At 48.0% G+C, this 26,865-nt stretch overlaps 1 protein-coding gene across 2 annotated transcripts in view; it reads right to left on the reverse strand.

Moving 5' to 3' along the window:
• STK32A (serine/threonine kinase 32A) overlaps window positions 1-19,831 on the reverse strand; it is a 40,122-nt gene extending 20,291 nt beyond the window's left edge. For both annotated transcript variants that reach the window (XR_006165095.1, XM_042790182.1), the window contains exons 1-6: window positions 19,574-19,831; window positions 16,473-16,636; window positions 8,795-8,850; window positions 7,432-7,583; window positions 3,598-3,771; window positions 204-241 (exon numbers count right to left, since the gene is read on the reverse strand). Coding sequence is in view for 1 of the 2 variants with exons in the window: in XM_042790182.1 (XP_042646116.1) it covers window positions 204-241; window positions 3,598-3,771; window positions 7,432-7,583; window positions 8,795-8,850; window positions 16,473-16,524 (472 nt within the window). In the remaining variant the exon portion in view is untranslated. The remainder of the gene's footprint in view (window positions 1-203; window positions 242-3,597; window positions 3,772-7,431; window positions 7,584-8,794; window positions 8,851-16,472; window positions 16,637-19,573) is intronic.
• Between the last annotated feature and the right edge of the window lie 7,034 nt (window positions 19,832-26,865).

A 26,865-nucleotide genomic window follows, 5' to 3' on the forward strand; every position in this document is an offset into this window, starting at 1 on the left:
CCCTGAAGGTACAAGACACTGCTGCTCACAGAGCAGAGGACAGCAGCCAAAGCACGAAAGGATGGTCCCGTTCCTAACAGAACAGAGAGCGCGAAAACAACACAAAATTAGAGAAACAGCAAGCACCTAAACTTTAACTTGGATGTCCTGTTTCTGACTCTGCTTTTATGCACGTGCACGACCACAAAGCAACCGGCACTTACCGTGCTCATCCAGTAAAATGTTGTCGGGCTTGATGTCTCTGAGAAAAAAGGCAGAGAAAGGGAGACAGCCATTAGACTAGAAAAGTGGCAGGAAACATGGCTGCAGGCACTTGAGGAAAGCCCAGGCTCTGGAGGGACAGAGACATGGTGCCCTGGAAGGTGTCTCAGCTGGGGCTTGTCAGCTCTGATGTTCCTGCAGGGCTTGATTTAGGGATGAGAGAATGACTAATCAAACAACAAAAGCAGAAATGGTGGTACAGGGCTATGGCTGTGAAGGCTGCTGTGGTTTGGGCTAGTACCACTCAGGCAGTCCACCTACACTGTTAGAGATTCCTTTTATCTTTTTCCTCCTTTTACTTCTTAATCTGTTTCAGTACTATATTGAGAGCTGTTCCCCACTTACTCAGTAAAAATAAAATAATTTTAACATCTTTGCTCTAGAAACAAATGTGTTCCCCACAGGTTTTGTTCCTGAACTAAAAAAAAAAAAAAAAACCAAAAAAACCCAAAACGAAACAAACCCAAAAACCAAACCAAACCAAAATAATAATACCTATAGCAATGCCATAGGGAAATGCTTTCCATTGAAGGGAGGAGATGTACACCTGATATGCCTATTGTATCCACCTGAGTGACTCTACAAGACATTACCTGTTTTTAATGAGCTCATTACATCAGTCCCCATTCACCTGCTATCAGCCAGACACCTGGCAATTTAATGCCTCATAAGGAGGCTGCCACCCGAGCAACAACCCTGTCTCGTCCTGCTGCTTCCCATCAGGCCCAGGGTTCAAAGTGAAGAAATGAGCAGGCTTAGGATTTTAGCTTGAAAAATGCAATCACTAAGACAAAGTTTGAATTCACCTAGCCACCATCAAGAAGAAACAATATATCTAATTATCGTGTAGTTGCTTACAGTCTGGCATCTCCTCACTCAAACTACTTCAGTGGGTTATAAATACCAGTTACCTTCCTTGTGCCATTGCCCATACCACAGGGACAGGTGTCTTTATCAAGATAGTACTGGGCAGCTTCAGGCAAACCACTGGTTTTCCCTGTAAGTGCAGCAAAACTGTGCCGCAGGTTAGGGTCAAACAGTCCAGATGGTCAAAGCACTGTATTTGATAGCAAAAAAAAGTGATGCCACACTTGGTATTTTTGAGAGAACACTAATTTAAGCAAAAACTTTAAGAAATGTTTAGGCAAAAAGAGTTTGAAGCAAATGGATTCTTTGAATCCTTTGGCACAAAAATATTTTCAAAGTTTTGAAATTAACCATAAAGACAGGCTTTCGTTTCTCATCCAGTTTTCAACCTTTTTTTAATTATTATTTTTTTCACTTCCACTGGGGCCTTTTCTGATCTCACTCAGTCTGGTGTGCAGCCTGTAGAATTACACCAGCACAGTGAGATCATTCCCAGGATGCAAACAATGAACAGGGATAATTTTGTTTATTGATTACTTGCATGTTTATTTTTTATAACTGGTTATAGCATTTCCTAGCCTGAACAAATGAACAAATATTTCTCACTCTTCCACATGTAGGTGGGAAATAATTCCAGCCATCATTCTGCTTGCTGACTCTGCACAGCTTTTTTTCAGGCAAAATAAGCAATCACTTTTCCATCTCCTGATGTTCCCAATTACAGATGTTGCAGTGTAATTGACTCAGCTGAGTCACTTTATCAATCTAATACTGTCCCACTGGGCTACAGTGTTAATTAAGCAACTTGTGTTACAGAGTTAATTAAATAACTTACAAATTTTACAGACTGCCATACATGTTTTGTTGTACTCAGATCACCTTAAGCACGTATAGTTCCTTGGAACACACATCGCAGCCCAAACCTTAGCTTCTCCCGCCCATGTTTGCAAATAACCCTCTGGGGAATCCCCGCGGTTTTGCCCTTTGGCTGTCCTCGTGGTGCCCACCCTCGGCGATGTGGCTCGGAACGGGCCCCCAGCTCCTGTCACCACTGTGAGGAACGGCCGCCTCCTCTCGCAGGCTCGTTCTTACAGCATCGAATCGTGAAGAACCTCAAACCCCTTACTGCTACGAGCACCAACTGTAACACATTCCTAACAGGGCAGAATCTCTTCCCTGGGCTCCCCTCGCAGTTTGTCCAAGCCACGCCAGCAGCGTGAGGATTTACCCCTCGCTGCCCAGGACAGAGACAGCCGGGTCTGCATTTCACCATGTTTAATTCATGCTCATCCATTATTTGGTGCCGGTGAGCAGGTGCCGGGCGGAGAAGGCCGGCGGCGATGCCGTGTCGCAGAGCAGAGCCAAGCGGGACGGCTCGCCCAGGGCACGGGCGGCAGAGCGCGAGTCCATGCAGGTATAAAACAAAAGGAGTGGCAAGGAGGACGGGACTCCTGAAAAGAGGGAGCTCCCCCAGGAGGGCTGGCTCCGAGCGCAGCACTCGGGGCTATCGGAGCGGCGGAGGGCACGCCGAGCGCCAGCCTGTCCGCTTCCACTGCTCCGAAATGCCAGCCGAGAGCTGCAGACATGAACAAGCCTTAATCTTCATCAGCCCTTCAGCAGCGTGTTCCTTCCCCTGCTAACAACCAGGATCATTTAAATTTTAAATTTTGTACCATGCTTTATTTTTACACCTCACAAGAATGCTCTTCTGGAGTGGTGTTTATAAATAAGATAATCTTCTCCTTGCCTTTATTAACCCTCTATTAGTCCCTCCCTATCTATATCCCCTGTTAGCAGCTACTAAGTCAAAACCCTTGGACCCCCATGGTTTGCACTGCTCAGTACACCAGCAGGAAACAGCCGCGCGTCTGTCCATCCAGAGCCAAACCCTGCCTCCCCAACCATGGAAAAGCTCTACCTCTGTTATTTTGCAGGTCTTTGAATGCGTGGGAGGAGCTCAAATACTTTTTCACTAGCCATGAAAAATCTTGGTGGCCAAAAAGAAACTCTCACCACTTCTAGAAAGGGATTTAACCTCATAAAGAAAAAAAGCTGTGTTTGTTCCCATTCTTGTCCTTCAGTGTGATACAGAGAGGGGAGCAAAAGGGAGACACCTTCAAGTGTGACAGCAGAGGAATTCTGAATGCTGACACCTACCCTCCCTGGACCAGGATGGGTATTAATGAGCTACGGCTAATTAAACATATTAGAGACAGCTTTTTGCAGGATCAGCAAACAAATCCAATATGCTATATCACAGCTATCCCAGTGGGAGAAATAGGATGCTCTCTGTTGTATATGAAATGCTTTTCCCTGGGAAGCCTAGTGTTTTACATAAAAGCAAACGTATGTGGGAGAATACTTTGCTTGGGTCTTAAGCTTCTATTTGTCCTTTCATGTCAAAGAGGAACAAGTCTGCCCCTACTCCAGTCTACAAGCATCAGTCCAGCTATGTGGTCCCCAGCTGACCTGTGGATGATGTGCCTGCTCTGGAGATAGTCAAGGGCCAGCACCAGCTCACAGATGAAGAGTTTCACGGTGCCTTCTTGGAACCGCACGTTTTGTTGGAGATGGTAACGCAGGTCCCCTCCAAGCAGCAGGTCTACAACCATAAACATATCTTCTTCATCCTGGAACGAGTACCTAAAATGGCATAAGCATGGTTCAAGGATGATAATATTGAAAAAAGAGAGGTTATAAAGGGATACATGGTACCTTTGGGAACAGTCATAATTTCTTGGATTTTTTCACTCATGCAAGAATAATTTCATGACCTTTCCATGCTCCATTTCCCAGTGCAACTAAACTCCTATTGCCATACTTGAGATGACAATAATTTAGCTTCAGAACCATAAGAGAGTCAGAACAGCTTGTATGAACAACCATCAGCAGGCCCACTAGAAGAACAGGAACCCCAATGTTTTTACACTGAACTTGTTACTATCCGTCACTTCAAAAATAAAGCCACATCCAAACCTCCCCAAACCCATCGCTCTAACACAGTTTGCTGCTAATTTCCTCCTGCTAAGGGTTGTGAAGGGAGATGGACAGGAGTCTGGCAGGCAGGCACAGCTCTCAGGTGTGTTTATCGTGGGATACAAGCAGCGGTGACTGACAGCACAGACCAGAAAGGGCCTGGGAGGTGCCAACCATGCATTTTTATTTGGGGGAGGACTTCATACTAATATTTGCTTATTGCTTGCTTCCTGAACCACTGGGCAGCATGCACCGGCTTCGTCTGCTCAGCAGTCAACAGCTGGTGCCCGTGGCTGCGAGCTAATGAAACATTTCCACTTAGGACATGTGAGGAGGGAGACATGGACCTGCTCAAGTGGGGCCAGAGGAGGCCACGAAGATGCTCGGGGGGCTGGAGCAGCTCCCCTGGGAGGCCAGGCTGAGAGCTGGGGGGGTTCAGCCTGGAGAAGAGAAGGCTCCGGGGAGACCTTCGAGCAGCCTCCCAGGGCTTAAAGGGGGGACAGGAGAGGTGTGGGGGGGAACTCCTGATCAGGGGGTGGGAATAGGATGTGGGGTAGCAGTTTAAACTAAAGGAGAGTAGATATAAATTAGGTATAAGGCAGAAATTCTCCCCTGTGCAGGGGGTGAGGCGCTGGCCCAGGGTACCCAGAGCAGCTGTGGCTGCCCCCTCCCTGGAAGGGTTCAAGGCCAGGTTGGACGGGGCTGGGAGCACCCTGGGCTGGGGGAAGGGGGCCCTGCCCAGGGCAGGGGAGTGGGACTGGATGGGCTTTAAGGCCCCTTCCAACCCAAACCAGTCTATGATTGTGTCCTCTCCAAGCACGAAAGGGAACTGACCACAGGAGCAAGGCAGAGAGGAGCCCTAAGCCAGCACCCAGAGCCCTGCCCAGACTCACAGCCAGCAGATTGTGTACCAGAGGCACTCATAACTGGGCTCTGGTTCTCCTGGCAGGAGCCTGTTAATAAACTCATTTTCTCAGCACAACAGGGGATGCAACTGCTATCTGCCATTCCTCTTTAAGTGACCTCATTTGGTGCAACTGTTTACCAAGTGTTGCTTTGAGACAGTCTAACAATCAGCTATGAGCTTTTTTTCTCATGGATTTTCTTACTAATATACCAGCTTCTTGATGTGATGAGCAGCACCATGAATCAGAACATTACTCTACACAAAACTTGTGGTCCATGTATCATTCAGAGTACAGGAAAGCTAAAGGCTATACCCAAGGCCAAGGATGACATGTTAAGAACAGAAGCAGGGAAACTCAGATGATTTGCTCTGTAAAAGTCTACACATATGTACATGCTGTTTAGTACTCAGGTGCTGAGTGAGTTTTGCCTGGAACTTCTCATTCAAGTAGGAAAGCAAAGTCTGGATGTATGTCCAAAGCTCTTGGGGGTCCAGATGCACGGCTCTCATTCATACCCTAGTTAGAACAACACTGAATGGCAATACCATCAAAATCATGAGAGCTCACCTAACAGCACTCAAGTTACAAGGGATCTCAAAAAGGAACACAAGTTATTTGAAGATTTGTGATCTTCAATGTGTTTTAGTCTCAATTTTTGTGTTTGACATTGATAAATTCTATCTCATTCTGAAAATAAATCCAATATTCAATAAATGTACTTACCCACCACCCCAAAGGAATCCTATAACTACAGGATATTGACCACTCCATCATGTGGTGTATGAGACAACACCACTTGACATGTTACTGGTGTCCTAATAAAATTAACCTGTCAGACTCTAACAGTAATAGAGTTTTATTTACAATTCCTTTCTACTGCCCCACTGCAGGAAAACATGATGAATCAAACAAAGGGGGAAGAATTAGTGCGTCTTTTATTGCTCAGCTGGTCAATCCCATTGCTAATGGTTGAAAAAGGACTATAACCAGTGCACATAGCTTGCATTTATCTGGTACTCTTAAAGGATAAAACTCCTTTATGTACACATTTCCCAAATTGACATATGGGTTTCTCCAGTAAAATTTGAATGGTATTATTTTTCTGTCAGTAAATTCAACGATAAATTGCTTTTATTTTTGCTGAATAGCGTCAATTCAGTCCAATATCAATAAGGTATTAAGGCAGGCTGTTTAAAGTACAAAATAAACCACAAAATCACAATCAGAAGAAAGCACTGCCAAGGGAAACCCTGCTCACAGAGCACTGCTTGGCTATCGGTCCCACGCTGTTACTATGTGGTCCTGGGAGCTGCTGTTTGTTGCAGAAGAGCACTATTAAATAAAACTGGGTTATGGTAATGAGCAATACCTGCCTAGCAGGAAACCACAAGGGCACACACGAATGAACTCGATTGTGCTTGTTGGGGGAACAAGGGAGATAACTTCTTGTTTAATTAAACAAGATTCCCCTGAAACCAGAGCCCCGGTCAGTGGAACAGACAAGGAGCCCCGCCAGCTCCAGCGAAGGAACACGTCCCAGCCTGGAGCGCACGCCCGCGCGTTCTCCAGACCCGTTGCTGCCAGACCGTGCCGCTTGCCCCACGGCCGGTTTGTGCCAGGCCCACGGCCAGTCCGTGACAGTCCATACCAGCCCCGCGGCCAGTCCGTGCCAGCCCCACGGCCAGTCCGTGCCAGTCCATACCAGCCCCACGGCCAGTCCGTGCCAGTCCATACCAGCCCCACGGCCAGTCCGTGCCAGTCTGTGCCAGCCCTGCGGCCAGTCCCGTGACCAGTCCGTGCCAGCCCCGTGGCCAGTCCATGCCAGCCTGTTCCAGCCCTGCGGCCAGTCCATGCCAATCCATACCAGCCCCATGGCCAGTCCGTGACAGTCCGTGCCAGCCCCGTAGCCAGTCCGTGCCAGCCCCGTGGCCAGTACGTCCCAGTCCGTGCCAGCCCTGCGGCCAGTCCGTGCCAGCCTGTGCCAGCCCTGCGGCCAGTCCCACGGCCAGTCCGTGCCAGCCCCGTGGCCAGTCCGTGCCAGTCCGTGCCAGCCCTGCGGCCAGTCCCACGGCCAGTCCGTGCCAGCCCCGTGGCCAGTCCGTGCCAGCCCCGTGGCCAGTCCGTGCCAGTCCGTGCCAGCCCTGTGGCCAGTCCCACGGCCAGTCCGTGCCAGCCCCGTGGCCAGTCCGTGCCAGCCCCGTGGCCAGTCCGTGCCAGCCTGTGCCAGCCCTGCGGCCAGTCCATGCCAGCCCACCCGCTGCTGGTAAGTCACTCTGGCCCAGCACCCATCACCCCACGGGTGGCAACGCACCCACCGCTGCCCACGTGGGCTCTGGTGGAACCGGGGGCCAGGCTGGTCTCAGAGAGGTCTCTGACAGGCAACGCTGACTGAGCCAGTAAGAAAGGAGCGGTATCTTACCATAAATTAACTAGGAAGGGGTGCTCCAGGCCCTGCATAATCTGCAGCTCCTTGAAAACATTTCTCACTTCATTACGCTCCACGCACTTTTGTTTATTCATGTATTTCATGGCGTACATCTTCTTGGTGTCATTTTTCTGCACAACACAGACCTGAGTGAGCAAATCGAGGGATAAATCAGGGATGATTTGTCAGTAAATTTAGGCAGGCAAAACAGTCACACAGGCGTTCTCCGGTTCCTTTAGCCTCCAAGTCCACGCTGCCAAGTCACAACTCCATTTACTGATGCGGCAACATTGGACATGGCCAGTAAATCTCTCACTCAGTTTTCAGCCAAAGAAGAGGAAAATTTGCTGGGGGGAAGGTGAGGAGAAGGAATTTATCACCACAAAGATAGGAAATTGAGAATCGCACACGAGTCAACATTTTATTTAATAGCACTAACTAATTTTGGCAGTGTCTGTCCCTCCCACATCAGTTACTATTTGGAAGAGCCCTTTCCACCACAGAACTACAGGTTAGAAATTGGGGAGCAGCTCCTGATCCCCCCTTTCTTGATGAATATTCAGCTTAGAATGAACCTTGGGCTTTGAGGGGTATTAGGGCTTGAATTTTAACCTTTCTCATATTTCATCAAATTTAGAAAGAAACACTGCTTCAATGAAAGACTTTGAGTTTGTAAGAGCACAAACCAAAACAGACTGGTTTCCCAGATTTGTTTCCATAGCAGTTTATGAGTTTGGGATGAATTTGCAGAGTTTCAGTCGACCTTTTTTGTTTCACCACCAAATAAATCTTTGTCCAGAGATTTTTGTTATACTTGACACCTAAGGCATACCTCATTCCTGGCATGAGTGTGCCTTTACATGAACGGGCAAATGATCTTCTAGAATCCTGCTAGCATATACCAGTGGGGAATTCTATAACAGCATAAAAATAAAATATATGACCATAATCTGGTGTTTAATACCAAACACCGTGTTTCACAGAGAAACATTATTTTTTTAAAATTGCCAGGCCTTTCACGTTGATTGCAGGTTTTTATTAAAAATGCATCATGATGTTCAGTGTTGATTTGCTGGGAGATCTTAGAAAATATTTATCCAGAAACATAATGAAATTCAGCTCATTTGATTTATCAGTTTCTCATTTTAATCTCCTGTAATATAATTTGTGGCTATGGAATGGATGAGGAATCAGGCTCTGATTCCTTCTTGATTACCAGGAGTTGAAACTCAGGTCAAATCTCACTGACAATGCAGGGGTTTATTTCTTTACTCTCATGTGAGCCTTTAATTCACCCATTTTTCTATCAGTTACGTTTCCAGCTGTCCAAGTGGTGATTAGTTCACAAATTACTTACTTTTCCGAAGCTGCCCTTCCCAATAGCTCGCAAAATTTCAAAATGGTCGAAGGTGACTGCAAGAAAGAGCAAACATTCAAATATTAAACAGCTGAGCAAATGTTTGATGATATTACTTTATTTCTACTTTTTCTTCGTAAGATAAGAATGGAGAAAAACAAGAATACTCTAGCAACTTTCTGATGCTTTTGGAGATTTGGGTGCTGTGTAAAACTTGGTGTTTAACAGACTTTTTTTCTTTGCAGCTCAGCTGCAAGGGCAAGTTCACTGGGTCAGCCTTTTTCAATGGCAGATCAGGCAAGGAACCATCAAGTGAATGTTTTAAATCTGCCCTGCCTGTGCAATATGAAAGCCACATCTTGTTCCAGCCAAAACCAAACGCAAGGAAGTTTAGTCCATCAAACATCCATGTGGAGATGTAAGTGGGCAGCTGGATCTTCATATCCTTGTGGTATTCCAGACAATGGCTGGATAACTGTGCAAGATAAACGCAGCAACCCTGGCTGCAAGCTTTGCTGCCACTCAGCATGCAGAATGGCTGATTCTGCTCAGAAGGGAAACAGAAGAGCAGCAGCTTTGCAGACTGTGCATGGAAACGGGGAGGGAGGAGCGTGAACATGCATTTCACTTCACCTTCTGGCCTCCGGCTGGAGACGGGGCTGGGAGGTGGACATCTGCACAGCAAAGGAGAACGCTGCGTCAAGTGCTAATCTGAAGGACCCTACAAACCAAGTGTTTCTGATCAGCCAGGATGAAGCTGCCTGTGTTTCATCACAGGCAATAAACAGATCCAGAGAAACAGCAAATCAAATTACCGTACAGCAAACGCAGGGTAACCGCACTGGTTCAAAGCCTGCTGCCGGTTTCTGGATAAGGCTCCATAGCAATGACTACCGAGTTGAATGCTCTGAATGCTGCTAACGCTTCTCCAAGATGCTGGTGCAGCAGTGCTGTGCCCATCAGCTGTGGGCTCAGGGACCTGCTCCTTCACCAGCCACCGCCGGCTGAACCAGACGGCACCGAGAGACCCATCCAAGGCATCAGAGAAAGGCCTCTGACAGATTTATAACCGCTCATCAGTTTTCATTAGTGTGACCCCTGGAACTGAGAGATACCGTCAATGCAATGGGCTTGAAATCCCAGTTCCTTTGCCTCGTGCTGCTCGTTTCCCCGCTGGCAGAAGCAACTGGACCGTGCAGCTGGAGTCAGGGCTGTGGCACCAGTGGGGCCATGAGAGAGGGCTGTGTGTCCCCCCCGCCCCAAGGGCCACGGGACTGTGGGAACAACAAGTCCACCTCTGCCTCGCATGCCCTGTGGCACCCTCCATTCCCTGCTGAGGCCGACCACCACCAGCTAGTTTAACAACCGTCTCAGAAGACAAATGGCTGCACTTTTCTCGGTGCCGTGGGCAGGTTCAGCTCTCAAACACCCCTCCTTTGTAACCCCCAACCTCCCTTAGAAGGCCTGCCTTGGGACTATTACCATCGTTACCCTCTGCTAGCACAAACAGTGGGGTGTTCTGCCACCAAACAAGACTTCATGCCACCTCCAGCACTTTGCTAAACAAGAGGAAAACTTCAAGGCCTCTTTCCCTTTCAGCTTCGAGCAAAATGAGAACGAAAACGCTTGCTGCACAAAGAAACAGGGCTATGCCTGCACTCATCTGCTGACAGCATCCTCGGGTACCTGCAGGTGCCCTTCCAGCCGCAGTCTGGAGCTCCAGGCTGTGCTACCAACGCTGACCCGGCACTCGCTGCCGATGGTGCCGGCTCTAAGCCATGTCTTGCATGAAAGCCCTGCCCAGTAGCTCCATCAGGTGCCACTGGTGCTGCCGCTCAGGCTGACCTGAAATACTTCAATCACATTCGCACCATCCCCGAGCAGATGGGGCTGAGCGAGCCAAGCCAGCCGGCCCCTCGCTCGGCTGCAGCCGCTCTGGCTCGGGCGAGCTGGAGGATTGGGCTGTAGCCTGCTCGGGTCTCCCCAGACAACTCTTACTGTAACAGAGAGCTGGGACATACACGGGCTCCGGCAGTGTCAGGCACTAAAGCCAGTACTGGGCCCACGCACCAAGTGTCCTGTCAACTGGGGAGTGAAGCAGTGCAGTCAGTCTGAAGTCTTGTTTTCACAGAAACACTGGTGTGTGAGCAACTTGGGCTTCAGACTTTCCCTCTTTGTGCTTTCTGAGGCCACAAGTTGTCTTGAAAAGCGCAGCTCTCAACATAATTGCCACCTGCTGCTTTCTTCATTAACTGAACTGAATGGCACAGAAACCAAGAGGATTTTGTCCCAGAAGTTTTTCACTGGATGAGATTGCCAGCAAGGAAGCTGCCACAGCAACAGACGAATCCTCCTCATTACAGACTTGTGCATGATACTGCTCAAAAATAAATCCATTTTCTTCAACACATCCTGCCTTTGAACTAATACCAGGATAACAGGACAGACAGTTAATAGATCCTTGCCACCACACAACTACAGGAATGTGTACTCATACTTTGCTAGGGGATTTTTTTTTGTTGTTATGCAATGCATGTATTTTCCAAAGAAATTAACTGGGCAGACTGGGTTTCATTCAACGTAAAATGATGCATGAGGGTTACCAAACTGCATCAGCCATATGGTCCACTGAGCCTGCCCAAGCCTCCTCCAAAAAAAAAGGCTGAAAACAGCCACTGGGTAACCCATTCTCAGAATATATTTTTAGAACAGGCACACTAAATTTAAAAATTCGTCCTTTTCATTGCCATTATCTTTTCAGGTAGGATGTCACAATCTAAACAAAGCGAAGTTTTTGGTTTCCAGCTACAGCACTTGAAAAAAAGACCAGCTTTTATGCACAGAAGCCCTTTTTCAAACCTGGAACAACAGCCGCAAATATCAGAGCTAAATACAGGTTGACAACAATTGAGTTTAACTAGATCTGTTTACCACTTAGACCATCCAAGTGAAGGGTAGTGGATACCTGCAGAATAAAAAGGGAGAGTGAAGATGCTTATCTCCCGCAGGGAGAAATAAGAGGGGAAAGAAACCCTCTGTGCCTGCTACGGAGAGAGGTTAGCTGCAGGAGCTACGTGCCGCACAACGCAGCCCAGGGCTGCAGGCAGAGGGGAGCCTCGGGCCCCAGGCACTGGGACCCCGCACGGGGCTCTGCAAGAAGGGGGGAAGACACAAAACGCAGGGGTCCAGCCAGACATGAACATCTGGGCCAGCTGCAAACGCAGAGGAGCTACGCCAGCAGCCAGATTTTGCATGTTCACACCTTCTATCTCTACTGTCTTCTAACAGGAATGCTTTCATGAACATGTTAACACCCTCTACCTCCTTTGTCTTTTATATTAATATCTTCATTAACATTTTAAACATGAGTCTATAACTGAGCTGGTCGTAAGAAAGTTAAATTGCATACTTTTTATTTAAGACTCTCAAACTAGGTATGATCACATTTTAACGTCTCTCGGTTTCAGTTTTCCTACCATCCCTAGTTTTCACAGTAAGCCGATCCAGAGTCTCACTTCCAAAGAATACTGAAATTTGTGGTGTCCAAATCAGGAACCAAACCCATGCTCTTCATCCCGAATTCACCTCTATAGATTTGACAAGCCTCATTTCTCTGCCTGATGGAATCTAAAACAATGAAAAAAACAAGGCATTTGCCCTTCAGAGAGAAAATTCATGTGATATGCCAACTCAGTCGGATTATGTTTAAGAGATGCCAAGGAAGATAATACAATTGCTGTAAAGAATCAACTGAAGCATAAGAACCAAATACCATTTTGATAGCAGGGGTTGTATTTCTAAACCGATTGAAGGAACAATATCTAGCTAAAAAAACCACAGAACCTAACCAGCCGCAAAAAAACATCCTTATCAGAGACAAATCAACCCTGCCAAAGCCCCCCAGACTCCAACTGCCAAGTGGAGCTCAATGCTTTGGGGGGCTCAGGTCCTCCCATCCCTGCTGCCCACCCCAGTACAGCTAGCACAACACCGCACCATCTGTTATGACTCGACTTCCTTTTGTCACTGTAATTTCCCCCTTTTTCATTATATTCCCTCCATTCTCTGCTCTGCGGCCTCAGGAAAACAAGTGCTACCACAGGATCATGAATGATAATGCAAGTCCCTCCATAAGGGAGGGCTGAACTCAGCACAGATCCCAACAGAGGAACAAAGATACGTCTAATGCTCTTCTGAGTCCCGGGGCAATTTAAAGATCAAACAGCTGATGATGGGCTAGAGAGGACACTGGCAAAAGACCACAGAATGATGTATGACCATCTCACCCAGCCGTTGTCCTTACTTACTATCTATTTCTGCTTTATCTTCCAAGAGATTTGGCCAGCTGGGGAGAATATCTAGCTGCCATCCTCTGCGATGCCCTCCGTACCCTTTTGCCCAGAAGCAGCACAAACAAAATCTGGCTTTTAACATGGTCTCATCCCAGCTACACTGGGAGTTGAGATCACTTTGCAGCACTCAACCTTCTGTCTGGTTATTACATTTTCTTTTCATCTCGCTGGCTTATCATCCACCACTGTGCCTACTCAGAGGAAATGCTGAGAGGAAAATAATAGTCATCCCACTTCAGCCAAAGGCAAACAAAGCCCCTTTGAAAAGTCCATCTAAAAAAAAAAAAAAAAAAAAAAAAAAAAATTAAAATCATGGTGCCACAGAAAATAGTCAAAGTATAGCAACTGTAATTTGGAAACGTATGTAAGAGGTGCTAGGACTATGTGTGCATATCAAAGGACGACGGGCGCCTGAGCGAGGTGTGGGTCCTGCTGCCCTGTCCTGTGCCGCCTGCCTCCGCTCCACGCAGAGAACGGCCGGGCTGTGGGGGGAGAGGGCAGCCTACTGCCGAAAGAGAAGGGAAGGGAGGCACGGGATGGTGAAGTAATTTGCCCATGACCATTCAGAAAACCGTGCCACAGTATAAAACCAGATGTTTTCACCCTGGAGTCAGCTCCTTAACAACCCTGTTTTGCAAAAGGTTTCACCTTGTTGCAACTGCCTGAGTATTCTTCAAGAATTTTTTTTTTTTTTGGTTGTTAAGAAAATTGAGAGATAATGAGAGAAATGAAATGACTGAACGCTATAGCAGGGGTCTCTGAGAAGCAGACCCAATTCCTGGGTGCAGTGGCAAAACGCTCGCTGGATGGGGCCGTTCCCTGCTCCCACCTGCCCCAGCACTGTCCCCAGCGAGCAGCATCTGGCAGAGCTCGGCACGGAACTGCCAGGGGTGGCACTGGGGCTGTGAAGACTCGCACCACTCACACTATTGCTGTTTATAGCTACTTTCCAAAGGGAAAGTGTCCCTACAACACAGCCAGAGAGGCGGGACGGCTCTTCACCGGCCGCAGCCCAGTGTCACGGAGCAGAAGAGCCATTGTGCTGCTTCCTGCTGTACCCAGCAGCTCTTAACTCGTCTCAATTTTATCTGAATCTAGAATAAGGACAAGATTGTCGCATCTAGGGTGATACTGTCTCTGGTCACAAATCTACCAAGATAATGGAAAAGTTAATAGGGGACATCCCCATTTCAGCTGGGTTTCTCCCCCCCCCCCCCCCCCCCCAGTATGTTAAAATATGACTAGTTAAGAAAAAATACACTACCACTTTTTAAATTTGGGCAGGGCCATGAAAACACGACTGCACCGGTCTGGACACTGTATCTGGGTGCAAGCCTGACCCCCGAACCTACTGAAACTCAACACTGAACCACCTGAGATGGCCAGGACTGAGCCTTTCCCTTGACTTGCCGGCATGACACACAAACGCACCGAGCATGGGGTATGGCATTTCACACTTGAAAAGCCCAGTGCCCTTTGCCACAGAGCTAATAGGGGCTTCACATACTGTCAGGTTTTATTTGCCGAAACCAAGCCCTTTCCAAGCTCAGAACTGGCTCTCATAAGAAATTACCTGTCTGAGAAAATTTACTGTCCCAAGTACAGTCACCCTGCACAGGTCACTGCACTGCCCAGGGTATTATTTATCTGTCAGTCACAGGAGCCAATACCGCACCAAGCATGTCAAATCCAGAGAAAGACTCAGCAGAGAGACCAGCCACCCCAAGGAAAATTCAATTTGTTACAGCCATTCTCACAGCCAGGACTATCACCCCAAGGAAGGTGATCAGGAACATGAAAAGTACTAGTTGTTCTGGGCTAGCACAAGTAGATACTTATGAGAGATGCTAATAATGAGCATTTAGATGCACCAAGAATAAATTCTCCAGGAAAACCTCACAGCACAGATTTCTTTTGCACTGAAGCAACTGGGGGAAAAAAAAAATATGAAAACAAACAAAAAACAAAACAAACAAACAAAAAAATCACAATTGCATTAATAATTTGGGAATCACAGCCGATTTAGCCAAACAGCCATGCACACGCAGCTGGCATTGCGAGCGCAGCAGCGCAGAGTGTGAGGTTGGAGCAATTCGCCGGCTCCCTTTGTGCCTGGAGGGTGGCGGCAGCAAACTCAGACCCCAAAGTGCAAAATCTTCCCTGCGGGATGACAAACTGAGACGCACAGGGAAGGTCTGGATCAGGGAAGGGTGGTTTGGGATGGCGGGGGGAACACGCTGCTGTGCAGAATGACTTTTCCCTTCCAGCAGCTGCGGCATCGGCATCTGCACAAGAAAACCAAACAGCGGGAGAGCCACAGCCTGGGGCAGGAGGCTCCTGTGCCACGAGCACTAAGGGCACTACTCGGGATATAACCACTGCAGGTCCAGAACAAAACTGCATTCTTCTTCAAGACCTCTTTCCTCAAGGAGCTGAGTGAGAAAGACCAGGTTTGGGCCAGTATCCCCTCCTTTTCCCCTTATGTCCCCAGTAGTCAGGATTAATCCTCCCTGACTGGAGTTCTTATATTTGGGACAGCACTTTACAAGTTATCTAAGTTCTTGTATATTTTATTTTTATGTATTTGTATTTATCTACATATGCATTTTACTAGGTGAAATGCATACCTAGGTGAAAGCCCATATGGCATTTAGCAATCTGACTCATGCAATAGTAAATATATTTATGGAATAACCTTTTAATGACTGTCTCTGTAATCTTGGCAGCACAGTGACACAGGCCCCCAGTACTGCTCTCAGCAGTGTATTCTCTTCCAGCAGACTGAGCCCGCATGCTGCTCTCCCAGTGCTGAGGGGTAGAGCTGCCCAGCTGGGGAGTCCCCAGGAGCCCCCGCTGCTGGTGACCAGGCCTCTCCCAGTGACCCTCCCACCAAGCCCAAAGCAGGGATGGGAAACACGCATCACTCAGGCTATCTTCCCACCACACTTCATGCCAGTCCCTGTGCTGCAATCTCCAGAACAAAACTCCCCTGCCTCCAGAACAGCAGCATTTCCTCCCTGCCATCGAAGCGCCCGGCAGTGTCCCAGAGGCATCTCAAAACCAAACCTCTGCCAACAGTTACTCTCCCGGTGCCTGGCTGCAGAGAGGGGAGGCGAAAGGACCACTGGGCACCCGACCACAGCTCTGCAGGAGACCAAAGGCACGCTGCTGCTGCTGCTGCTGCTGCTGTTCTTGCCCTTGACACACCTTGACCTAACCGAGATGTCCGGGTGTTTGCAACCCCAGCCTGGGAGCTGGTGGTGACTCTCAGTCTCTGCACTGGTGGACTTTGCAGTCTCAGACAACAACTAGGAAAAAACTCTTACCATCTTCGTTTTCATTGAAGGGTGGTGCCTTGCTGGAGGTGTTCGCTCCCATCGTGTGTTCCGCCCGGCTCAGCTCTGTCCTCCCCGTTGTGTTACCACCCTTAAAGCCGGTGTTACCCACGGGTCACTCCCAGCAGACCTGTGCAACGTTCTGCTTGGGCATCCTGAAGAAGGCAGGAGGCAAAAATTCACCATCATTCAGGATTAAGAAGCATTTTGCAACTGGCAAATTCATCACTGGAGGGTCACTGCTCTGGAGACAAAACTGAGTATCAGGGGAAAAGCACATTCTAATGGCGTTTACTAGAGAAACCCAGTGACATCATAACCTTGTACCTTAGACCAGGACTGCTGCCCACTAAGGGAAGTGTAGAAACAGAACAAAAGATCTGAGGATCTGGCTCATGTTTGATGTATCATCTGACATATTATATTTTGTAGCTTCAGTGATGACTAATTGTAGCAAGGTCAATATCCAAAATAAATGGATGTAGTGACTTGGCTATATAAAATCAGAAAGGCACTTTTGACTACTAAGGTCATGTGGAAATGTAAAAGCTATCTAAGATGAAATTCAGAGAGTCAAAATTTGATTTAAGCTGTTACAGAAGCCTTTCATTTGTGACAAAATCATACCTTTTTTAAAAAAAAAAAAATATTTTATGGAAAATCAAGGTGTAGTTTCCATTCAGCTTCTTCAGAAAAAAATTTGGATATAACTATGATCAAAGCAGAAACCTTTCTGATTTATGGTTCAGTGCTGGCTGCAGTGACTGGTTTTCCTCTTACACTGTGGAAGGGCAGCTCTGTTTATTAGCAGACAACACAGGTTTTAATTTTCCAATCCTCCCCTGAACATGTATGTGTATACTGGAGTATGATGCTATATAGTTTAGTGACACTCAAGATAGCTTGAACATTCTTATATGGATACATTGGCAGTTTTGTTTTTAAAGCATTTACATGTAAAGCACCTTTATATGCTTATTTTGATACTGACATCCATGTGAAACAGACATTTATTTCCTGTTGGATGTACAAAACCCTAAAAGAATAAAATGAGGGAGTAACAGTGCAGCACAACTGGGACTTTGCCCAGTCTGGAGCATTCTCCAGGGCAGTCATATTTTCTTTGAATGTTTAAGGATGCAATTCAGCCTTATTTATTTTTCTCAGATCTACACTCTGGAAACACAGCTACTGAACAGCTTCACTTTTTTACTTTAAAGTAATAACATCATGGTATTTAAAGAATCATTTAAAAATGTTGGAAGAAAGAGAATTACTGGGACAGTCTTGGGATCTGGGGCTCCCATCCAATGCTGTGGGTTCCCTGCACCAGCACACTCAGCTCCTTCTCTCCAGCTAATTTTATCTCCACCACTCAGCCAAGAACTCAGCTCTAACTTCACGCCCTGGGTCAAGACAATTACTTACAAGCAAGTGCCAAAGCTTGCCTGAAGTTTAAAAACAACACCTATATTTGAGTGTCTTCCTGAACGGGGCTGCAGTGATGTAAAATTCATCCCCAATATGACAACCCTGGGAATCCAACTGTGGATCAAACTGCAGCAGCTGCCAAAGCATCTCATGGTTGACTGCAATGGTATCCATCATCCCCATGGCAGCCGGAGTTGAGAGGTCTCCCAGCACCCCCCAGAGCCTCTCCCAGCACCACCAAGAGGCATCCAGAACAGACCAGAGGCAGCATATGAGGCACTCTACAAGGCGTTTTATAATCTCAGCTGCAACCCACCCACGCTGCTGCTGTGGTTCACAGAGATCTCACTAACCCCAGCAAAGAGCAGGGGAGTCTCCCAAAAGGCCAAAAAGAAGACACACCAGTACCTCTTTTCAAACCCCAAAACTCACTCTTCAGAGGAAAAATACACCTTCAGATTAATAGCCATAAATCAGGTTCGCATATTGATGCTTCTACATCACAGTGATCTTATTGGTGTCAACCAAGGTCAGCTGCTCAAGGAAATTTTCTTGTACGGGAGTGTGTAGCTTATTTTATTTCTGACAGTACATCAATACATAAAAGCTATGAGGAAGGAGCACAGGCATTCCTTGAAAAGGAATAAACTAATCTGAGTAATAATTGCTAGGACTTGTGTCTTTATAAAGAGTACCCAGGGTATAGTTATGATACATCTTTTCCTTTTTCCCACTGCAAAGTCACAAAATTATTAAAATCATTACTTTCTCTTGGGCCAAGAAAGGTAATGCTTCCACGTTATCCCTGTACTCGGTCAGACCATTCATTGTTCCACGAGCAGCGTGGCAGCAGCTCCACTCCTCAGTGGTCCCAGGGTCTCCCCAGTTGGTCTGGCAGCCACAGTGGAAATTTTCCAGCCGCGGGGAAGCAGCTGCCTGGGTATGTGCAGGCTCCCACCTCCAGAGCCGGGCAGCACATGTTCATGTTGCCAAGCATATTTTATCCTCAACAGATAAATGTAAAACCAAAGCAAAGCAGGGGAAATGTAACCACTTGAGTGCCACTGCCAGGGTTTTACACTCACACTGCAAGCAGGCTGTGCTCTCTAATGAGGAAAAAAGAGCTTGGCAGGACTAAGGAAAGGCTTAGGCTTTTACACAAAAGGTGAGCAGCTAGTTGCATTGTTAGAATTATCATTGATGGGTGACTACTGAGCTTCCTCGGAAGAGGACCACTAACTCGGAGGGGTCCACAATTAGTTTCTCTTACCACCTTTTAATTGCTTAAGTACTGCTGCTGTGCTGTTGAACAACTGAAACCGGGCAGTAAGACAGCAGTACAGGACATTACCCTACCGCTTTTGTCCCAGAGAATCTCAAGATGATGTGAAACTCTTCCGCAGCCACAGCGAAGTTCGGGAAGGGCGAGAGCCCGTATTATTCGGTGTCACCTTCGGCTCTGGCCTGCCGGAGCCCTTCCCCTGGCAGCGCCCTCCCAGCCCGAGAGCAGCGACAAGTCATCGCCTGCAAACCCCGCATCCAACAAGCCAACAGTTAGTGACACCCCCCCACCCCCCCGGCCCCCCGCCGCGGGGGGAGCCGAGCAACACGGAGATGATGGAGCCCCCGGTCTGGAGAGCGCACCCCGAGAAGGCACCTACCTGGGGAGGGGAGCGGGCCGCGGGCGGGACCGAGCAGCCGCCCGGCCCGGCGGGGACAACCTGCGGCGGTGGCCGGGAGGAGAGGAGCCAGGGAGCCGGAGGAGCTCGGGAACTGATGGAGCCCAGGGGCGGAGGAGCCGGAGGAGCTCGGGAACTGATGGAGCCCAGGGGCGGAGGAGCCGGAGGAGCCCAGGAGCCGGAGGAGCCCGGGAGCCGGAGCAGCCCGGGAGCCGGAGCAGCCCGGGAGCCGGAGCAGCCCGGGAGCCGGAGGAGCCGGAGGAGCCCGGGAGCTGGAGGAGCCCGGGAGCCGGAGAATCCCGGGAGTCGGAGAATCCCGGGAGCCGGAGCAGCCGGAGCAGCCCAGGAGCCGGAGGAGCCCGGGAGCCGGAGAATCCCGGGAGTCGGAGGAGCCGGAGGAGCCCGGGAGCCGGAGAATCCCGGGAGCCGGAGGAGCCGCAGCAGCCCGGGAGCCAGAGCGGCCGCGCCGCCGAACGCCCCGCGGGGTCCCGGCCGGGACACCCGCCCCTGTGGGGGTTCCCCCCCGGGCGGCAGCGCGGGCGAAGGCACACGGGTGGGGCCGCGCCACGCTGCCACACCCCCGGACACGCCGCGCCGTGCGGGAGATGCCCCCCCCCCCCCCCCCCCCCCCCAGGTCCCGCTGCAGAAGCGGCACCGGCGCTGCGCCCTGGCACAGCCAAGCTCTGCCCGGCCACCGCTGGGAAACGGGAAAACGCTGCCGGGCTCAGCGCCTGCTGAGACCTGGCGTGGGGGTCATCTTCCATGGTAGACAGAGAGCCTCACCTCCTTCAGCTGGGGCTTTGTTTGGTCTGCAGTAAAAAGAACACACACTTAAAATAAAATCAGTAAAACTTTCCCCCCAGTTTTCTTAAGAAATGGAGCTTTCCTACTCTGTCAACTCAGAAACAGGAGGCAAGTTCCTAGTAGTGGAATTTTTTCAGTGGGAACAGAGAAAGGGACTTTGTTCTAAAAGCAGGCACGTATTTACTGAACTAATTCACTTACCTGTGTAACATGCTACCAATCTACTGCACAGAATAGGGCACTGTGTACAGATAAGTTGTGGAAAAATGAACTGCAGTCCTCTTTTCTGCTACCCACAGCCACATTCACAGCCTTCCTTCATTTCCACTGACATCCAGTTGTCCAGCTTCAAAATTTAAGGAAAGTGCTAGAAATTTCCTCCGATATGCAATATATGGCACACAGAACTATCACAGCTAAATCCAGAAAACTACCTGCCTGGAAGGAAAATGAAGCTACTGCCTGGCCTGTGTGTACCTATGAGCTACATGTCCGAAATACACTTTAAAGCTTACACTAGAGCCATTTGTATAGATTTTCTTCGGTTTTCTTACAACAGAACCAACACTTCTGAACAGATAGACCCAAGAGCAGCAAGACCAAGAGGAGATCAGGATTTAGGCACGCAGCAGCAGTAGATACCCTGTCCCGCTGCAGACTCCTGCCACACAAGGACATCTCTGGGGAGCAGATGAAGACGTGCTCTTGGAGACACATCAGAGCTGGGAAGCAGAAGTGAAATTCCTAGGTGCAGCAGAGTTCACTGCGGAGAAGAGGCATCGGTGGGGCGTGCCTGCACGGAAACACCACAAGCAGGAACTCGGGGAAGGGGAGTGGGCTCCTCAAAGCACCCGTCATGCGAACAGGCAACTCCTGCTCTCCCTGGCTGGTGACACCGGAGCACCGCGGTAGATCTCTGGTGCCTTCTAACGGAGAAGAGGCGAGGCTGATCCCTCTCCTCCAAGGGGCTCCTGCGACAAATCAAACGCTGGCTGTGCCTCTACCCGCATACTGAAATCTTTCCCTCCCACCCCAGCCTGTGTGCACAGGACAAACCCCCAGGCTCTGCAAAGGTCAGAGGGAGTCAAGCACCTAATTGCTGCCACTGGAAAAAAAAAAAAAAAAAAAAAATTATTCTCTTTTACAATTTTAACTATTCAGCCAACTGTATTTTTGTTTCAGGTACCAAACGAACTTTTAGCAATGGCTTACAAAAATAGAGAAGTTTAGCCATATTTATGGTACATATTTCCTGGAACCCTAAGTACTAAAAGAAGTGAAATTATATTTAGCAGCCATATCTCAGCTGTATCCCTCTGGTGAACTTTAACATTATGGTATGTCTTCCATGTGTCAGATTTTAATACCCATTGCTGGCATCTCTTGTGGTTAAAGTGAGCTCACATTGACACGAATGCCCAAAGCTGCTACTGAATTAAAGGTATTCAGTGTGTTTTGTGGGTGGATGCTTGTTCAAAAGCATAGGTATCAATTATCAATATACATATTTAATCAATTTTAAAACTGGTTTGTTGAATATTTTAATCTACTTCATTTAGTTTCCCCACCAAAACCTCCTGCAGCTGCTTGTACCCACTTAGTGCTGAAGGGGTGAGGTCTCCACCGAGATAGCAATTCTGCCATTAGCCACAGAGCGTCACTACTGACTGATGCTCTCCTTTCCAGGGCTAACACCGAGAGCACCGTTTTCCTGGTTCAGATACCTACATGCAGAGTCATCACTGGAAAGTGAAGTCTGCTCGTGGGGAGTCACGAGTGGGGAGCCCATGGCTCGCGCCTCCTAAATCCCCAGCAGCGGCAGCTCCTGGAGCCTTTTCCCCTCGCTGCTCACAGCGGGCCACCCAGGGCTCCCCTCCATCAGCACTGGCTCTCCCACAAGCAGGGAGTGAGGATTTTCTAGATGGGCAAACCTGTCCCTGGTGTCAGTCGACCTGCCTAACCCATCGGGAAGCAAGGACTCATTTATTCCAGCTGACGATCAAATTACTCTCTATTAATAAACAGGCTGCAAACCATCCCAGAGGGCAGGAAGGAAGGATATTATTCCTCTGAAGCGACCTTAGAAGTCATAAGAGATGAGGTTTGCTTAAGAAAAATCACAAGAGGAGACTCTTTCTCCAAGGACACAACTTCAAATGTGACAGTGCACAAAAAGATCGTTGTCTTCTGCAGATCATGTGAAACAGTGCCAAGACCATACACTGGCTTCAGGAAAAGGCTTTGGAAAGCTCTAGTCAGAGATGGGTAAGTTAAACAATTAAAAGCCCTGTTAGGGTTTGGAGAGTTTTTTTAGTTTATATTTGACAGACATAATTGCTACTTTTATTCTTAAGAATATAAATGGTCCGCCTGTAGGAGGTAGAAAGTCCCCAGCCAAGAGGACTTGGGTACTTTCTGTCTATTCTAGGTCTTAGCTTTAACCAGAAAAGAAGAAAACATTAAACAATTTGGGAGATGGGGGAGTCAATGTAGCAGAAGTTTTGCTGCTGGCATCATGGCATCTAGGATGTCAACTGCACCCCCTGGGACTTCTTGTATCTCTGGGCCTGGGTCAGGAGTGTGTTGTCCAACCTCTATTCATGTACCAAGACTGTGTTGCAAAGTGCCCCTTTACCTCACTGGTGTGCCAGAGGAATCCAGAGCCCACGAAGGAAGGGACTTCCACACCGCCAGTTGATACTGACAAAAGTAGAAACCATTTGGCTTCTGTTCACCATGTGCACAGCTCACTCACTGGCCTTCTAAACCCATGCAAATGTTTCTTTCAGGACTTTGGAGAGACAGAGCAAAATAAGAAAGGAGACACTCAAGCATTTCCCCTGCCTTGGAAGGAGCTGAACCAACCCCTGCTGACCGCAGCACAGAGCTAGGGATACTGGTTAGACAGTATTCTGCATAAGTCTAATTTTTAGACAAATGTTTCCTTTAAGGTGGGTTCAGGGCCCGTACACAGGCTGGTCAACTGTTCTCATTGGCCTTCAACAAAAGAAAACCTTCTGTTCTTGTTATTTTTTTTGCATAATCATCTTGAATTACACCGTGATCTTTTTTCTTCTTTCTTTAACTCCTTGTTCAGCTTCAATAGTTCATACAAATAACGTAATTACTCCCCAGAAATTTTATCAGGAAAGGCTCCTCACTGTCTTTCAGGAACTGTACTTTGAAGCAGCAATGACATGTCTCCACTACCAGCTCCTTATGCACTATACACAACAGGGATTCTTCAAAAATGCTGTTAGAATAACACTAAGGGACCATGTGGCATTTCATCAGTGCCGAATGAAGAACCGCTAAGATGTGCTTGGGCTTTTCAGCATGCAACACTTTATGCTGCACACATTCATATTAGAGTTCAGCTGAGTAAAATATCAAATAGCTGTTACGTACTGGGACAAAGCATACCTCTGGGAAAGCTCCTTAAATAGGCACAAGGCTTTATCCTCAGTGATACCCTGAGTCCTGTATCTGGTTTCTGTAATAATGGTCCAAGTAAACTGAGCTTGCTTTTTGCCAGGCATCATACTGCATCGGCCTCAAGCTGGTTCGCTCTGGATGGCTTTGGTCATGCTCCACCATGTCAGGGCAGGACTGACTCTTCTCCTCTGTGCATTATGCTTAGAACATGATCAGACTGAAATATGTGTAACTGATAGCAGAATTTAGTTGACAAGTACCAGGTTCTGTCCCTGGGCTGACTGCTTAACCGCAGGTCTGAAAGGCAAAGGAGGGCACTGTTGGGGTTAAACTCATCTCCTCCTGCAAGGTTTTAGCTTTTGACATCCTGCTAACAAATACAGTTAGAGCCCAATAACAACGCCTTTAAAAACCTTAAACATCTGCTAAATCATCATCAGAGTGCAGCCATTTTTTCCCTTTTCAGTTAGATTGCTTTATAAAAAAACAAACCAAAACCCCAAAACCCTAAAAAACCAGGAAAAGCTCTGGCAAACTCTTTGAGCAAAAGACAACTATGTCAGTTAAAAGCTGCCAAAGGTGAAACTCTCACTTCTGTAGACAGACAGCCTAAATCACTTCAGCAGTTAGATCTCATTTACACTTCTTCGAACAGCAAAGTATAAACGACATTGGGACTGTTTGTTAGCTGCTCCTCTGCATAGGGATGAATTTCTCCCTGAAGCAGGACACCAGCTGAGGCATATTTTTTCAAAACATCTATAAAATTAAAAAATCCACTCCTACCTTCTTTCACTGCACACTCAGTGGTACAGGCAGAGAAATCGAAGCAGGCTGGATGCTACTAAGCAGAATTTCAGCATCTTGGGTGTCCAAAATGTCACCACATGGATCAGTCCAACAAGGTAGGAAGCTGTGGCAAGGGATTCAATTGCTTCATCTGGTTTTCCCAACTGACACACATCCCATTCCATTTGCATATTGTCATTTAAGTGCTTTCCTCCCGAGAAGAACTAGAGATTTAGCCCACGCTGGGTTTAATTTGTGGCTCATATGTCCCCAGTACCAAATGTACAAGTGAGAGGAAACAAGTAACTGCTGAGCTGACCTGCCCAAGATACCGTATTTCCCCCATACACAGCCCAGCCAGTCCTGCCCGTCAGTGAAGCAGCAGACCCATGAAGAACCAATGTTATCTCCTGCCTCTGAAGAATTTGTGGTGAATGGAGTTAAATTCAGTTGGCAGCTGCTCACAACTGGTGTTCCCTAGGGCTCAGTACTGGGGCCATTTCTGTTTAATATCTTTATCAATGATCTGGATGAGGGGATCAAGTGCCCCCTCAGTAAGTTCGCAAGCAATACCAAGTTGGGTGGGAGTGTTGATCTGCTTGAGGGTGGAAAGGCTCCACAGAGGGATCTGGACAGGCTGTATCAGTGGGCCAAGGCCAATTGTGTGAGGTTCAAGAAGGCTCAGTGCCGGGTCCTGCACTTGGGTCACAACAACCCCACACAACACCACAGACCTGGGGCAGAGTGGCTGGAAAACTGCCTTGGGGAAAGGGCTCTGGGGGTGTTGGTTGGCAGACGGCTGAATATGAGCCAGCAGTGTGCCTGGCTGGCCAAGAAGGCCAATGGCCTCCTGGCTTATATCAGCAATAGGGTGGCCAGCAGGACTAGGGAAGGGATCGTCCCCCTGTACTCGGCACTGGGGAGGCTGCACCTCGAATACTGGGTTCAGTTTTGGGCCCCTCGCTACAAGAAGGACATCAAGGTGCTGGAGCGTGTCCAGAGAAGGACAACGAAGATGGTGAAGGGTCTGGAGCCCAAGTGCTGTGAGGAGCGGCTGAGGGAACTGGGGGGGTTTAGTCCGGAGAAAAGGAGGCTGAGGGGAGACCTTCTCGCTCTCTACGGCTACCTGGAAGGAGGTTGTTGTGAGGTGGGGGTCGGTCTCCTCTCCCAAGTAACAAGTGATAGGCCAAGAGGAAACAGCCTCAAGTTGTGCCAGGGGAGGTTTACATTGGACATTAGGAAAAATTGCTTCACCAAAAGGGCTGTCAAGCATTGGAACAGGCTGCCCAGGGAAGGGGTTGAGTCACTGTCCCTGGAGGTGTTTAAAAGATGTGTGATGTGTAGATGTGGCACTTAGGGACATGGTTTAGCAGTGGTCTTGGCAGTGCTGGGTTAACGGTTGGACTTGGTGATCTTAAAGGTTCTCTCCAACCTAAATGATTCTATGATTCTATTTCCAGAGCCATTCCTCACACTGTCACTCAGTAACACCCGAGTTATAACTTTAAGCCACGAGATTTTCCTATGGTTCACAGGGTCAAGAACGTCGTCCATCCAGAGACAGCACATCTCTGGCCTTTCTTTTGTGAGTACAGCAGAATGAAGGACATCTTCTACTTACTCATAAGAGAATCAGTAGGATGCAGCTGTATACTTTCATGAAGGGATGTAACTGTGCATCCAACAAATTACATGCCTTGCCTGTAGTTTGTTTAATTGCAACAATTATATCTGTACTAATGAAGTACCTGGCAGAGGCAGGGACAAAAGAGCATGGTCAACTCTGTCATACTGAAGCATCCCTACACAAAGTCCATCAGCTTTTTCACAAAGCCCATGGCTTTCCATGGCTGCAGTATGTGAAGTGCCAGGACTCTCCAGCTAGGGGTCACTAGAATTTAAGGCAGAACAGGATTTCTGAATCTAAAGTTACTCCAGAGGGAGTAACAAAGAAGACTACTGGATGAAAGCTTTTGTATATCAATAGTAAGGTTAACTGAAGCTCCATATTCCTTCTATAATACTGCTCCAGGTAAAGAGATTGCAAAGCCATAATGCTCTGCACAAATCCACTGGCAATGCCATGTCCTCGTCCCTGTCTCTACAACATACAGTCAAAGCACCAGGCTCTCTACATAATCCATTCACCTTTTGCTAACATGCCATTAGGGTACAGAGCAGGCTGCCTTTTGCTCTGAAAGGGTCAACACTGATTTCCAAATACATACAAATGCACCCAGACCTGA

The sequence above is a fragment of the Tyto alba genome, unplaced genomic scaffold (genome assembly GCF_018691265.1).
Source record: "Tyto alba isolate M040663 unplaced genomic scaffold, T.alba_DEE_v4.0 Super-Scaffold_17, whole genome shotgun sequence".
NCBI lineage: Eukaryota > Metazoa > Chordata > Aves > Strigiformes > Tytonidae > Tyto > Tyto alba.